Source organism: Suillus bovinus, assembly GCF_016758785.1.
Source record: "Suillus bovinus strain UH-Sbo-P2 chromosome Unknown EDB93scaffold_125, whole genome shotgun sequence".
NCBI classification, from domain to species: domain Eukaryota; kingdom Fungi; phylum Basidiomycota; class Agaricomycetes; order Boletales; family Suillaceae; genus Suillus; species Suillus bovinus.
This window is the reverse complement of record NW_024542181.1, coordinates 37,392-53,161: the sequence shown is the minus strand read 5'-3', so window position 1 is coordinate 53,161 and position 15,770 is coordinate 37,392. Positions and strand designations below refer to the sequence as shown.

At 45.9% G+C, this 15,770-nt stretch overlaps 3 protein-coding genes across 3 annotated transcripts; 1 reads left to right on the top strand and 2 right to left on the bottom strand.

Moving 5' to 3' along the window:
- Positions 1 to 454, top strand: EDB93DRAFT_1256509 (uncharacterized protein; the record flags this gene model as incomplete). Its single annotated transcript, XM_041453957.1, has 3 exons — positions 1 to 187; positions 240 to 377; positions 438 to 454. 3 exons carry the CDS (start codon positions 1 to 3, stop codon positions 452 to 454), a joined length of 342 nt encoding a protein of 113 aa, XP_041301507.1.
- A 220-nt stretch (positions 455 to 674) lies between these two features.
- Positions 675 to 1,887, bottom strand: EDB93DRAFT_1108877 (uncharacterized protein; the record flags this gene model as incomplete). The annotated part of the gene is made up of 4 exons (XM_041447896.1): positions 675 to 937; positions 986 to 1,246; positions 1,319 to 1,720; positions 1,770 to 1,887. The coding sequence occupies 4 exons, from the start codon at positions 1,885 to 1,887 to the stop codon at positions 675 to 677; spliced, it is 1,044 nt and encodes a 347-aa protein (XP_041301506.1).
- Positions 1,888 to 2,697: 810 nt separating this feature from the next.
- On the bottom strand, positions 2,698 to 4,519 carry EDB93DRAFT_1256506 (uncharacterized protein; the record flags this gene model as incomplete). The annotated part of the gene is made up of 7 exons (XM_041453956.1): positions 2,698 to 2,784; positions 2,846 to 3,444; positions 3,494 to 3,605; positions 3,921 to 3,943; positions 3,988 to 4,177; positions 4,208 to 4,285; positions 4,340 to 4,519. The coding sequence occupies 7 exons, from the start codon at positions 4,517 to 4,519 to the stop codon at positions 2,698 to 2,700; spliced, it is 1,269 nt and encodes a 422-aa protein (XP_041301505.1).
- Between the last annotated feature and the right edge of the window lie 11,251 nt (positions 4,520 to 15,770).

Genomic DNA, 15,770 nt, shown 5'->3' with positions numbered 1-15,770 from the left:
ATGATTCATATTCCTCCTGACTGGGCCTTGGCCACAACCCATATTGCTAGTGAATATGTCTCTCGCCAGTTCCTAGCACTGATCGGTGGACGGCCCAATGCTATTCCCCCACTCAAACTAGATTTTGTCATGCTCATGGCATGCTCAAAACTGGCTAGTACCCTCGCCGATGCCTATCGGAACCCTGGTATGACTCTTTTGGCAGCGCCTTATGTGATCTTTAATCTCATCAATATTAGTCACTATCAATTTAGATGTAGTCAGGTATGCAGATGTTCTGCACATGATGGAAAAAGGCATCAACCCTGCTCACGAAGACAGGCTTCTTGCCCGGATGTTCATGATTTTGTGGATATCCCACAAGCAGGCTACTCCAGGTACTGCTCCATGGTCAATACTTTGTAGAAGTAGTATGGAAATTGAATTCTGCTTAATAGAACCGGCACTTCACTGAAGGCTATGTGCAGAGCTGGCCAGGGCAGGCACCACCAAAATAAATGGACATGGCAGGCACTGCCGCAATGAATGGGAGAAGATTAGCAGGTGTTTCACTTCACTTCTACAACACCCCTCACCAGGTGATTCCTCACCAGATATTCTTATATGTAGGCTTTGGTAACTGATCACTGTATTGTGTAATCAGAGAAAAGGGGAAATTACAAGTATTCAGGTATCTACATTTCTTCACCAGGCTGTGCCTCTGCCTGGTCAACTTCATCCAACAAGGATTCCACCACAGGAAGAACCCTCTCATGAACCTGTGCAAGGTGATGCAGGCTAATTAGATCTTTGAAGATCCTTGTTAACACGTCTCTGCTTTCACAGAACGCCATGAGCATCATCCTATTGCTCTCCAACACTTCATCCGGCTTGGGATCCCAGACATCATCTCCTGGGCCCAAGGCGCTGCCAACCATCATCTGTGCCAGATGATCAACTAAGAGATATTAGCATGTGCCATGCTGTGTCAATGAAATACACTTACATTCTTCCCCACAAAGGCGATTCAGAACATCTATTGCTGCACGCTCGGCGTCACCGACCAAAGATTTCAGTGTGGGCCAGTCCAGATGCCCGCTGGTGTGGGGCAATACAAGAGATATGGATGGTCCTGGTGCTGCATCTGGGATTGCAGGCAGCGATCCAACACACAGCAAGGCAACATATGGTGAAGGTTGCGGTACACGAATGAGCTCTGATTGCCACTCCCCAATGGGGGAGGGAGGCTCACATTCAAACCGGAATGCTGTACAAGATGGTCAATACTAACTAAAAGGAGATTATGTTACTTACATCTATTATTGATATCATAACCAACATGCCTTGTATCTTCCTGGGCCGGCACCAGTCCTTGTGGTCGGCGGGGTGACTGCCATTGGGACATTGAAGCCAAGGTTGAATGGCTTTGTTGTTGGCGGTGACGGAGCTAGTGCCGGGGTACCCATGGACTGCACCAGAAGATTGAAGCCCAGATTGAATGGCTTGGGGGCTGGCTGTGCGGATAGAGGCAGGGCGAACCCCAAGTTAAATGGTTTCGGGGTGGGGAGCGCCGGGGATGAGGGCGGTATGGCGGCAGGAATGCTCAAGTTCATGCCAAAGTTGAACCATGGTGTAGGAGGTGCTGCAGATGGAGCTGCGCCAATATCAAGATCCATGCCAAAGTTAAATCTTGGCGCCATCGGTGGCTGTGCAATAGGCAGAGACATGCTGAAATTGAAACCTGAGGGTGTCAGGATGGTGCATTGCTGAAGTTGGGAAGATCAACTCACGTGGGCCACCGACATTCACCAGCATTCCAGCTTCACTGCTATAGGAAGATTCGTCCATTTCCATGGGTGATTCAAATTGTACTTTTGCTTGGTATGGGCGATTGGAAGGATGGGACATGTGATGTTTGACAAGAATGGAGAATTGGAGGGCTTTATCCAACTGATTATATATCTGATCTGGTTGTGGATCGCAGAAGTTGAAATTGTGGCACCTGAACAATGGATTGACTAACTGGCAACCCCCGGACCACGTGATTCTCAAACATGCTTGCTGTGTGTTCGGTGCTAAGAAGCGACTGACTTCAAATTTTGTATAGATATATATTATCAATGCCGTTCTCTCCCATCTTGCAATTATTTTCCACACCATGCCCACCGCTGAATTTTCTAACACTGCCATGGGCGATGCTGCAGAGCAGATTATGAAAGTTGTACAGAAGGCGGCAAAGCTGAGGGATGGTCATCCCGATTACCTCAAGCTGGCTGTGGAAATTGGATATCTGATGGTCAGTGTTCTTTTAATAGCAATGTAGGGTCATGTGTTGACTACAAGTAGTCTACGGTATTTGCCACCCATGGTATGTCTGCAACGACCATCCCGCTGATTGTCCTTTCAGCAGCCATGGAGATGCTGGAGCACCTGGATTCGGCGAAACAATCATTTGCCAGTGCACCTGTATGGGCCAAGATCCAAACTGATGATCCCCAAATCCAACAACATCCTTTGAGGGAGAAGGCACAAAGCATTACCGCTACCAGGCCGCAACCTAATGTGGTGGTGAAAGCAGCCACCGGCATTGCCGGTATGGCGGCCACGGTGAAGGTGAAGCCTAGGCCGAAGCCAGCAAAGCCAATGCCAAAGAAGACAAAAGTGGCGCATGGGTCCCATGAGTCTCAGGCAAATGACGCAGGCCATACTCAAGGGAAGTCACCGCCGGCATATACCTCCTCCCAGAAAGGCAACTTCCTTTGCATGTCTTGCCACTGCTGCAGAGGTGGTGGAAGATTGTATGATCTGACTGGTAAAAAGGTGGCGGCGGGTCAGCACCACATCATTGATTTAGGCAAGCACAAACCAATGCCGGAGGTGGTTGTTCTCTGTCCTTATTGCACATCACTACTTGCTCTCCATCATGAGAGAAAGACTGATCGTCCTCCCCTTCATCCAAGCTTTCCTCAAGGACAGCATGGGCCTTGCTGCGGCAACTGATCCAGTGGATGACTTGCTGATGACTCTTCACTGGCGGCACCCTGTGATGGTCGGATATTACTGCTTCTTCCCCATCATCAGATGATGGATACTCCTCCCTCTCATCCAAGCTTTTCTTACTCTCCAGTAAGTGTTTTGAGGCTTCCATGGCCTTTGGGGCATTATGAGCCTTGTTGTGGCGGCCGCTCAACTGGCGAATGACTTTCTGATAAGACTTGGCTGGCGGCTCCATATCGCCATCAGTATCTTTCCAAGCTTTGAAACAGAAGGTGGGACAAAGCTTCTTTTGCTGCTGACCATACCAGAAATTTAACAGAGTAGTAGCACTGGCTTTGTCCATCTTGGACGGTTCCACAACCTGTATGTCTGCCGGCCAGTAGGTGCCATTGAAGAAATCTGATTGATTCTTGATCAAATCACTCCAGGGCACTGCCGCCTTGACTTTCTCTGTTCCCATGCACATCCCTGTGAAACCTTTAGAATGGTCAATGTTAGGAATGGGATTTCCACCTACTGTAATGCCTGGTCAAGAATGACCGAATGACATGCTGCTTTTCGCCCCGTTTCAAACCCATAGTTTCAGGGAGCATAGGCAACCCATCATTGTCTTCCTCAAGGTCAAGGAGCTTACGAGGCACTCATTTCTTGGATGTGACGACCTGTGGAACATTATCATCTTGGACATCTGATAATTGCTCATTGTTAGGACAACAATGAGGACCAGAAGCAGGGCATCTCACCAAATTGTTCCCCAGCATATTGCTGCTATTCCGGCATAAATATCTCATCCCACTTCCTTGTCTTCATGAAGCTTTCGGCGCCGCCAAATTGATCATTGTGGTCATGTCTATGATCAGACATTAGACCTTCGGTCAACAAGAGTCCAAGATGACACTCATGCTCCTAACATCAGTTTGCCTTTGCTGTCCTGCCATGCTAACATCACAAAGACCCTCATCCTGGCCTGTTTGAACATTTCAGTTGCAAAATGCTCTATCATATCAGCACCTTTGGTTTCGCTCAGATTGTCCTGGACTTCAGGAGGAGCAGCTTCATTGTTCCACTTATCTGCAAGAACATTTGCCTCAGCCTTCTCCTCAGTCGACAGACTAGCGAGCACAGTCTTGGTAGCCTCTGGCCACTTGGCAATCATGGCCTCACTCACAGGCATCTCTCCAGTCTCCTCTTGGATACGAGCCTTGTTTTACTCAATTAAAACTTGGTGAACTGTCCATTTCTTGTCATATTTAATGAGAGGCTTTGGGGCTTTCCGATGACATTGGTTGTACAACCACTCCTTGTATGTCTATTGTAATAAATGAATAGCCAGCAAACAGATAGATCATACATTATTTCATACCTTTTTTCGAGCTTTCAATAAGGCTTTGTCCCAAGTGGGAGCTTGAAGGCAGGCTTCCTTGTGTATAGCCTTCAAAATGTGGTACCGTTGTTTACCTTTGACAGACCTCCAGTCCTCTAGGTGGGCCTGGAGGACTGCAATTTCTGCCTTGATCAGAGGGAGCTTGGTCTGCTGGGGCATGATGACAGGAGATTTACTCCTGGCCATGTTACAATGAAATGGATGGTCAGAGAGTTGAAAATTGTCAGTCCTAGACCCTTACTCGGCTCTTTCAGTGCCTTCATGTTATGTACATCTAGCTACGTGATCCACCTGCATACAGACCTGTATTTGTTCTTCTTGTGCAGCATATGATTGAAGTTTTCATAAAGTTTTTAAGCAACACATTACATTAGCTGGGCACCAGAGTAGGATAATCCTGGATGGAGGAGCTAGCATGAACAAGCACTGGGTAGTTTTTACTGGCATGTTTCATATTGTATACTATATATGTTACAATGCATCAATTTCCATAATGTCCAGCTAAAGTTGTTGGTGTTTGTCTTAATCTAGTAGTGAACAAATCCCTAGCTTCAATCATACTCATCTTCAAAATCATGAGGTCCTTGGTAACTTTTTTCTGGACAACCTGGAATGTGGGACTTCATCAATGAATTATTATAATGAGCTCAGGAGGATGACCACATCTGTCTTTCTTCATCTTGTGCTGGTGAGACCATTCATTGTTTGGCGGCGGTGTGTTGATATTTTGGCAGGACCAGTTACCGGGAGTTAATGAGGGTGGCTAGGCAGTGGCGGCAGCTCAAGCTATTGAAATGGAATGGTTTCGGCCATGAGTCCAAAGATAAGAAACCTGGAGATCTTGCTCTTTTCTGTCCAGCATGTCCCCAGCCAGGCATCAATGTCACATTGCCCCCTGAGGACTAGCAAGATGAAACCAACTCTAAATCTGACCTCCCAAAGCCTAGTTGGCTCTATTCCAGATTCCTGGTCATGGATGGCAACTTCAAAGCGGAGCACCTGTACGCGGCGAATCCCATGGATGAAGTCGCCCTCATGGATGGTTGTGCCTTCATAGTTAGCGATGGAACCTACAAGGCGCATCTCACACAGGCAAAGGATGCCATTCAACAGTCCGAATGCAACAATAATTGTGTTGTAAATCAAGCAAATGCCTCCCGGCACAGACTAGAAGCAACTGGGATCGGTGGTTGTGCATGTGCAAGGCATGGTTGCTTTGTTCCACATGCAATGGTCGATTTTCAGAAGGGAGAAAGGTATGCACATTGACCTTGCCATTGAGACACTGGCAAACAAAGACCAGGCACATGAACATGGACTATGCTTTGTGCGAGGCATTGAAACACAATGCCAGCAGCATTCGGCGTGCACTAACATTCTATGATGTTAACTGCCAGTATCACAAGTATCTCAGAGATCGGGTATCTGACAGCCCATTCTTAGAGCTTGACAAAGCACTGGAAATTGTGCCGGAGATAGGTCTCTGGCATGTGCATGGCCACCAAGATACCTGCTATGTATGATATGCCTCCAACTTTATCACCGGCGCCGCACAAATTGACGGCGAGATCATGGAGACATTGTGGGCTCCATTGAATATCATCTCTTCTTTGGCGAGGGGAATGGGCACACCTCACCAGAAGGAATGCCTGGACTATCAAATGAATGATTGCAATTTCATGAAGATAATCAGGATGAGTGGGTGTCTTATGTCTGGCAATCATAATGGACTCACTGACAAAGTGCAGGCAAGACCCTTTGCCGAAAATTCAGGCAAGCCTTGAAAGGAGTTGCTGAGACACCACCACATTCCAGAAGCTCAATGAGAGCACTGATGCGGCAAAAGTGACACAGTGGGAAGACCAGGACAGACATGCACAGCAAAGCCGCATTGTCAATCCAAAGGCTATGGACATATATGAGGTCCAACTACAAAGAGGTATACAGCAATATTTACTATTTACTTATTTTCATAACACTGACTGCCAGCTAGCACCAACACGAAAGGAACAAGAACTGTAGTTGTTAGTAGCTAATGGTCGGCGTCCTGGGGCGGCATCCCACCGAAAGCCAGCAGTTGGATATTGCTCGCCGATGGGAGAGACTCCAGGGAGAAATTAATCGGTGGTTGGCACAGTGTCTCAGGTTCCTTGGTGATGGGATAGGGGATGGCAATATCCAGGTGATGGAGGATGAGCTGTTCATGCTTGAGGAAGAAGAAATTGATGAGACGGCAGATAAATTCAGATTATTCGAGCCCAAAAAGACCGTCCTACCCATGCCATCGATCCTTGGCCCAGCACGGTGCTCTGAACTTGGTGCCGCAGATATGATTCATCAAGAACTGGCACTTTGGGAGGGACAGGAAAATGATGCCCTGCACAATATCAGAGTGCATCTGGCAGACTAAGTGGTTATCTTCCATACCACCATCAGAATGGCGAAGTCCCAAGCCATGTCTACCAGAGCTTGGGCTCAAGTGCATTCAGTTGACAGGGCAGTGAGTATCAATGCAAGCATTTACTCAAAGTGCTGGACACATCTGGCTAACCTCAGCGCTGCCGATGAATTATTGGAGAGATATCGCCCACTGCTAAAGGAGCATCTGAAGGTTATCACAGTAGTAGCTGATCCAAATGCAAGAGGACAGAGAAATAAGACATTGGCCTGGTTCTGGTCAATGGATGTGGAGGGGGATTCTGGTAACAGTAATTGGCTTAATGAATGTGAGTTAATTGTGCAGTTGGAATGCACAGTGCTGACATTATACAAAGTTTACCGTGTACATTGGCTTCGTGCCAAGGCATTAAAAGACTGGTAGGAGGAAGAGCACCTCCTAGTGCAGCATGAGATGAATTGGACATGTGATTTCATTATGCATAAATCAGAGGAGTGGAGACGGTTGGGTGACCTCACCAAGGACAAAGTTGGACACCAAGTGTATGCGGCACAGCAGTGCAAAATGTATAAACATTTGTATCAGGATGCCATGGATGCATTCAACAAATCAAAAGATCCTACCAACATAAAGGCAATGTTATCCAAGGTAGAATAGCTGTAGAATAGTTATTACTGTATGATCTTGTACTATACAATCACACTGTCATCACCGGCACAATGTGTACCGCCGCACCCTTGGTAGCACTGGATAGTAAGTCTGGTGCTGGCTTTCTAATTACTACAATACATGGTAATTGGGGGCACTTTATAGGGCTTACTCTCCCTCCTTCTTCAAGCATTTTACCAGCCGCTGTCTTAATAACAGAGGGTCTTATATAAAGTCGTGTAAATGTAATGACACCACAATTACACTTTGGATAAGACTGCTTGCCAGTCCTCGATTAACACGGTCTATGACTTTTCCTATTTCGTGGTAGATAACGTGTGAGTTCTTGGGAGGCTCGCTAAACTAATCTTTTTATAAAGATCAACCTAGCCGGAGCTTTACTTTTCTTTATTGAAACTCAAATCTCTTGTCTAGGAATAAGCTTCTAGACACGTAATTTGGTTTCTGGAATGTATTTGCCTAGGAAATCTCCTTCTAGGCTCTGGACTTGGATACTGGAACTAGTGAGACATGGTCTCAAATATACGAAATATGACCAAGATCGCTTGGTCTATGGACACCTGACTGTGAGACAATGGCCTCAAATATACGATATATGTTCAAGATCGCTTGAACAAAGGGGACTATAACTTGACCAAGATCGCTTGGTCTATGAGACTACTAGTGAGACGTGGTCTCAACAATATGATAGATGACTAAGATTGCTTAGTCAAAGGGCACAGAGCAATGAGACAAAGGGGTCTCAAAGACAATATATATGACCAAGAACGCTTGGTCTATGGCACTAATAAGTTTCTAAGGTAAGAAACTTATAATCTCAAGGGAATTCTTTTCCCTGCACTTGTCTCACTTCAAAGGGACTAACTTTGCAAGTGAAATATCTGAGAGGCAGATTGCTACAAATGGGAGATCATATTTTTTTGGGGGAGAATGGGCTCTCCTTATATACATTTTGTGTGGGAAAGTAACCTAGGTTCACAAACAATAAAAAATAAGGAGGACCAATCAAAATATTGGGTCAAACCCAATAAAAGAATAAAATACAAGTGAAAGATGGAGCTATGACATCATTGTGGAGCAGAACATTCTGGAATGTGGAGTAATGACATCATAATGACATCAAGCGTGACATCATTGTGGAGCAAAAGATTCCAGAACCTTCCATGAGTGAGTCAGAGTGAGTCATTGTGGAGCAGAATATTCTAGAAGGAAATGACATCATGGATGATGTCATTGTGGAGTAGAATAATCTAGAGCTTGATGACATAATATCTTTCAACAGAATACCTGCAGGAGTATCTGTGGAGTCTTATGACATCATAATGACATCATACCCTATGGGTACAATTTTATGAAGTGTCAGGTGAGTCAAAGCATCCTAATGAAAAAGTAAAGTAAAGAAACACTAGAGAAAAGTAGGTAGCAAAAAATAAGACAGTTGGCAGGAATTGAAACGCAGTCAAAATAATACAGTTGGCAGGAATTGAAACACGGTCTTTTTGGATAGGTTTTTTTATAGGCTTTGTACTTTTCTCTATGGTTTTCTCTAGCCAAAGTGAATAAGCCAAAGGCAAGGCTATACCTTAACCTTCATTTCCCTTCTCACATCAACTAGGTCTGAATGTGATTCCCATCTCACATTAGACTTTTTCCGTCAAAACATATTTAGATCATGAAACTTGGGGAAAACTGGAAATATGGACCATGGTTTGAAACCAAGGTATGGGTTGACTAGTCTGAGGACTAAGCTAACAGACTTTATCTTTTGAGGGTCACCTAGTATTCATGTCCATGCATGATTCCCACATCATGCAGGACACCGCTCTGTTGCGGCGATGGCAGCGCGTACATCCTGACCCAATGCAGTCTCCATCCTCATCAATGATGCCGCAACCAGCCGCGCCTCAACAACCTTATTTTCTAACAGTGCCACTATGTGCTCCCCTTCTTGTCTCATGCCAGCCTGGATGTTGGCCAACTGCTGTGCGACCGGTGTTGACCTTGAATCCACCAATGTTGCCGGTGTCACAAGCAACTGGCCCTCTGGCTGCATTGAAATTGTGAGATTTTCTAAGGATGAGCAGAAACAAAACTTACCAATTGTTCAAAGTGGGAATTGACCATTGCCCTAATCTGACAGAAGTTGGGGAGGTTCGTTGTAAAAGTATTGTAGTCGGTGGTGTGAAATTCTTTGGTCCACCATGTGTTACGACTTGGATGGTATCTGTTGGCGATGCTCAAACAGAGCGTGTGTCGTCAACGGTCGAGGACGTCCTTGGGCTAGCCCAAGATTAGGGGTCTTACTTGGCGACGTGTCGGCAAGTAAGATTTGACGCCTATGTCTGAATCGGGTAGCTTACGTCAAGCAGATGCTAGACGATGAGCTGTATCTGCCAAGACTTACGACACCCAAAGGTTAATCGTAAGGATCGTCGTTAATTAGAAGGACAGAAGTCCGACTAGTTAACAGGGGCTTTGCTTGTCGACGAGGTCGATGAGCAAAGATCGAGACTATAGGCTTATCCGTGATGAGCAGATAAGAAGATAGAATATAGACTGCTGGCTAGGCAGAAAGGATCACTCTGGTGAGAGTAGGAGGTCAAGAACCAAGTAGATTCAAGTTAGGGGATATGGTACATGGTAGCGAGTTTATATAGAGGACAGGAGACATATTAGTGGGTGATAACTCGTACTACCGGGAGAGGCAATCGGTAAAGGGTATAACCATAACAGGAAGGCACATTCGGTTGAGGTAGAATGTGCTAGATAAGAAAATGAGTCAGAGATTGAAAATAAGAAGTGAAACGCGCAGGGGCACGATCGTGCAACTGCGGATCTAAGTATAAGTCGCATGTGCGACTGTGCACCGAGTCAGAGATCAAGAAAGGAAAAAGGGGATGCGTCGTGCATCAGATCATAAGTTACCGTCCGGACGGTAAGGGCAAAGGGACTGTCCACAGGATCAGTCAGGTGGTGGAACGGAGCATGGGTATGCTTCGTCAGCGAAAGGATCCGGCCAGATGTACTGGCTCTGCTGGAGCGACAAGTAGAGTGCGAACGGGAATGCAAGGATGACGAGGATAACGAGGGTGAGGTCGGGATAAGGGTATGATGCGAGGGCTGATACGAGGAGGATGAGGAGAAAAATGGTAGGGGCCCAAGCGTCTAGATGTTCTTGTAACACCATGCCAGTGGATATGTGTTGACGACACAGCCAGATACCCATGTGCCGGCAGCTTCATGAATGTATCGTAGAACTCTTGATAGGTCAGGAGCTCCACCTGGCTCATGCCCAGCATGCCTATGAAAAACCAGAGGTTCCTGGAGAGCAGTGGGCTGATGCCCATGCCTTCACAATAGTTTACCCAAGGTGAAATAAACACCTGTTTGGTCAATTATCAGTATGTCATTGTCCAGCGAAAGAACTTACATCTCCTTTCTACATGAGATACTTTGTCACAATGTATCGCACTTTGGACGATGTGACAAGGTTGCTTTGGCCGAGGGTTATGCGAATGGCGAGCAATCGGGATGCGGCGAATTCAAAGATGTTACAAGAACATCTAGACACTTGGGCCCCTACCATTTTTCTCCTAATCCTCCTCGTATCAGCCCTCGCGTCATACCCTTACCCCGACCTTACCCTTGTCATCCTTGTCATTCTCGCATTCCCTTTCGCTCTCTACCTGTCGCTTCAGCAAAGCCAGTACATCTGGCCGGATCCTTTCGCTGACGAAGCATACCCATGCATGCTCCGTTCCACCACCTGACTGATCCTGTGGACAGTCCCTTTGCCCTTACCGTCCGGACGGTAACTTATGATCTGATGCACGACGCATCCCCTTTTTCCTTTCTTGATCTCTGACTCAGTGCGCAGTCGCACATGCGACTTATACTTAGATCCGCAGTTGCACGATAGACTGTGGCCGCCAACTGGAGCATGGAAAGCGTCCTCGACGCACCATGAGTGCAAGGAGCTCAAGCACCGCTCCCAAACCCAAGCACCAATGCGCTAAATCCAAATCCAAGACCATCATCAGTAGTGATGATGACATGGAATTGGACAATGCAGCAGGGGCAGTGCCACAGCCAGCACCAGCACCAGCAAAGGTGAGTTGTTTCTTTTCTCTTGAGCTTTTCTGAAGCTTTCATCAGCCGATCAAAGGTGTCCTCAAGAAGACAAGGGAATGTGTTTCCACCCTGTCTCTAAAAAAGGCGAAAGCTACCTGGAGGTAGATGAACTGGAGGAGCCCATGAGTGCAGCTCCGGCGCCAAAGATGGGGACACCATATGTCCAGATCCCGGTGAGTCAAAAACAATTGTTATTTTTCACCATCTGATTTTGTACAGCCTGCTGCAAAGGGCAGTGGCAAGGCTACCGGTCCAGCCAGTGGACTTCAAGAGGATGTCAACGCTGACTCCACCTCGCCGGTCTGGTTGCCTGGTTGTGGCAGCTGTGTTCAGCGGGTGCTGATCTGCCACCAAGGCTACAACACTAACCATGACCCGCTGGCGGTGTGTGCCCACTGCCACCAACAAAGAGCAGGAGACCTGCTGCAAGGTCTAAGTCACGCCGCAGGACATCCATGGTGAATGTCACTGTTGTCACTGATGGTAAGTTCTTTTTTCATCTTTTGTGAATCAACTGACTTGTATAGATGAAGCTGGTACCTCAGGCAATGTTGCTGCCACTACCGCCGAGCCCACCGCCGTCGCCGCCCCTTCCACCACCACCGCCCCCGCCCCTACCGCCACCCCTGCCATTACCACCGCCACTCCTACCATCACACATGTTCCTGTGCCAGACAGCCAAACTGTGCTGGCGCTCAAAGAGGAACTGGCGGTGTTGCAAACAATGGTGGTCTCTTTGGTGGAAAGGGTGAGTACCGGCGAGAAGCTGCTTGAGGTGGCCAACCGTCGCCTGGCTGAGCAGGAGGTCAATGCCAAGCTGCTTGCCGACCAGGTGGCTGCACTCCAGCAGGAGGTGAATCCTGCTGCTAAGTCCCTGACAGCAGAGCCTCTGCCTGTTGTCATCAGGACAGATGCTGCAGAGGCGCCGGCTGCTGCCACCGCCCAGCCGGAGGATCAGTTGACAGCCGTTGCCATTGCCATGGATGAGGTGCTGGCAAATGTAGATTTCCACAGTGAGGCACCACCACAAGATGCTGGCGCTGGACATGAATGATTGTTGGTAGCATGGACTAAATTTTTCTGTTTTGGTATGGACTAATTACTGTATTTGTAGGATATGTAGTTGTAAAAATAAATAGTCACCTTGTAGTTGGCCGATACCATATTGTTTATTCAAGTTCATTGTAAGACATTTACTCAATACATCATTTGCCCCACTGGGTGTTGCAGTAGCATTTCAGCATTAGTGCCAAGGTTGTATAGCATTCTGCAGTGATGTTCAGATGACCACCACTTCGGTGGGAAATGCACGTGATTGTCATCCTGCGCCGGTATGCACCACCATGTATGGTAAGCACTATTGTGGCGTTCATATTGTATGGCATGGTTAATTACCATCCTGCTTTGGCATTCAGAAAACAATGCATGTGGAGGAACAAGATGTCTGGTGTGATGGCGGCAAAATTGAGTAGAATGTACACTAAAAATCTGTCCGGCATGACTGGCAGTACATTTGCTGAAGGGTATGCTATTGGCATTACATTTGCGGAAGGCTATGTTGTATTAATGTGAGCATAGGCGGTGAATTCTCCCTATAAATACCAGGGGAATACCATCAGGCAAGCATATTTGGCAGGATACAATGCCCAATGTCAATGTACCACAACCAGTGGATTCCTGATATCATTTGCCAAACCTATTTGTTCAGGATACAACTGCCAATGCTGATAAATGTCGCCGGTACTCATTGCTAATATTCACCCATCCAGCCCACATCCTTGTAGATACTTGCCGGAGAGAAAATGTCCTGCCCCTAACCCATTTTCCGGTATTGATTTCCTAGCATCCACTCACTGATCCAACCATGGGCCATATGGGCCCAGCCCTAACTGGTGGGTACAACACATCTATGGGCCCACCGATGGACTTAGGTGACATTCTAAAGTGGGTCCATAGTGGGTTGGCCCTATACGTAGGGAGCATTGTCAACCTGAGCTGTTCTATAGTATAGGGTAAAGTCACTGAAGGGGCTCTCCAATGGAACCTGTTCCATTGGAGGCACTAGGTATGTTAGTACATTCACAGGTTGCTAACTAACCAATGGAACCAGTTCCATTGGAGGGGGGGACTAGGTTAGTTGGTGCATTCACAAGTTGCATGCCTCCAATGGAACCTGTTCCATTGGAGGGGGGCACTAGGTTAGTTGGTACATTCACAAGTTGCATGCCTCCAATGGAACATGTTCCATTGGAGGCACTAGGTATATTAGTACATTCACAAGTTGCTAACTAACTAATGGAACCACTTCCATTGGAGGCACTAGGTTTATTGGTATATTAATAAGTTGTATGCCTTCAATGGAAACAAGTTCTATTGGAGGCACCAGATATATATTATATTAGACAGGTGGGCTGAGAGTGTTCTATAATATAGATAGTTGGGCCTGAGTGAATGATCATTGTAGACATGACAGGCAAGAACATATAGTACCAACTACTGAGTAGCTAATTCAAGTGAATCTTAATGAGTTCCTGCAGTAGCAGGTGCTCTCTTGACATGAACTTTAATTGCACTAGAGTTGTCTTGCAAAATGTGGAAACCGGCATGCGAAGCTTCTGTTGCCCTATGAGAAGCCAGGTTCTGACTACCAAAATTGTCGACAAACAAATATCTGATATCCAGCACACCTCCAGGGATCTGGTCTGATCCTCACTATCTCTACCCCCTTTAACACCAATATCTGGGCATTCAGTATTAGCTTCTGATTTCCCAAGATCAACTTCATCATATGAATAGTTCTTCTCCTTCTCTATGTGTAGGGCCAACCCACTGTGGGCCCATCTTAGAATATCAGCCTAAGTCCATGGATGGGCCCATAGATGTATTGTACTCACCTGTTAGGGCCGGGCCCATTTTTTATTAGCCTCTATGTTTAGGAGGAGGCCTAGTTAGGGTTAGTTAGGGTTAGTTAGTTGACTGAATTGAAGGATGGACCCATGGTTAATAAGAATCACATCAGGAAACCTACAATTCTGCTGAATATCCTGATTTTTCTGTATTACTTCAGTACCAATCAGCACACATCAGTTGTGCAGATATATCAGATTAGTAGACCAACAAAATTACAGAGTGTCCAGGGATGTCAGACTTCAAAAGAAAGTTATGCAGTCATTCAATTCAGAACATCAGCTTTTCTGATATCAGTAACAATCAGTAACAATCAGCACATATCAGTTGTGCAGACACATCAGATTATCAGACCAAAAAAATTACAGAACATCCAGGGATGTCAGACTTTCAGAAAAAAAAGTTAGTCAGTTATTCAGCAATATCAGCTTGACTAGCCTCTAGATTATCAGAAGGCACAGATATACAATTCTGCAGTGTATACAATTTCCTATCACTTAGTACTCAGTAGATCTCAGTGACTGACCAGTGCCAGAAATTTCAGGTTGTCTAAATTAAGAATCAATGAATGACAGTTTGCAGACCAAATGACACCATATATAGTATGTCAGGCGCAAGCACAGACGTCTGCACTAGCACCCTATTGCCTAATTAGAAAATGCCCGCTCACCACACACTACAATCAGCTCAACATTTAACATGTTTGTTAGTTATCTGATGGTGTACAATACTGATTCTTGAATAGTTATATTAGATATATATATATATTAAAATAAGCTCTATTGTATTGGGTTATATGCATACAATATATATACTACATTATTACACTAATGTGGATGTACCATAGTGTTGCAGGGACTTAGTGAAATTTTGCATTTTTGATGATATAAGCAGTCATGTGATGTTGGTTGAAGTTAGGTGGGAAAGCTTATGTAATCAAAAATGTGTTCAATGGTTCAAGTCTTTTGACATTGTTCAAGTCTTCTTGCCTTCTTCTCTTTCTCTTCTTTCAATTTTTTTCTTTCCCCACCCTTACTCTTAGGCTCTGTACAGACACAGTATTCAATATTCAACATTCACTGTCATGTGACAGCACCTTATTCATCCAGATGATCCCAGATTTTTGCCTCAATGACCAAGATAGTGCACAGTCCGACAAGCATCATTGACAATGGACTGTGGCTAGCAACAGATGGATGATCTCCATCGTCATCAGTTTCTTTTGCTTATTCCTTGCCTCGTTGCTCAAATATTAGCTCTATACTACCAACTCTTTCTCACTCCATGCACCAGTGTCCCATACCA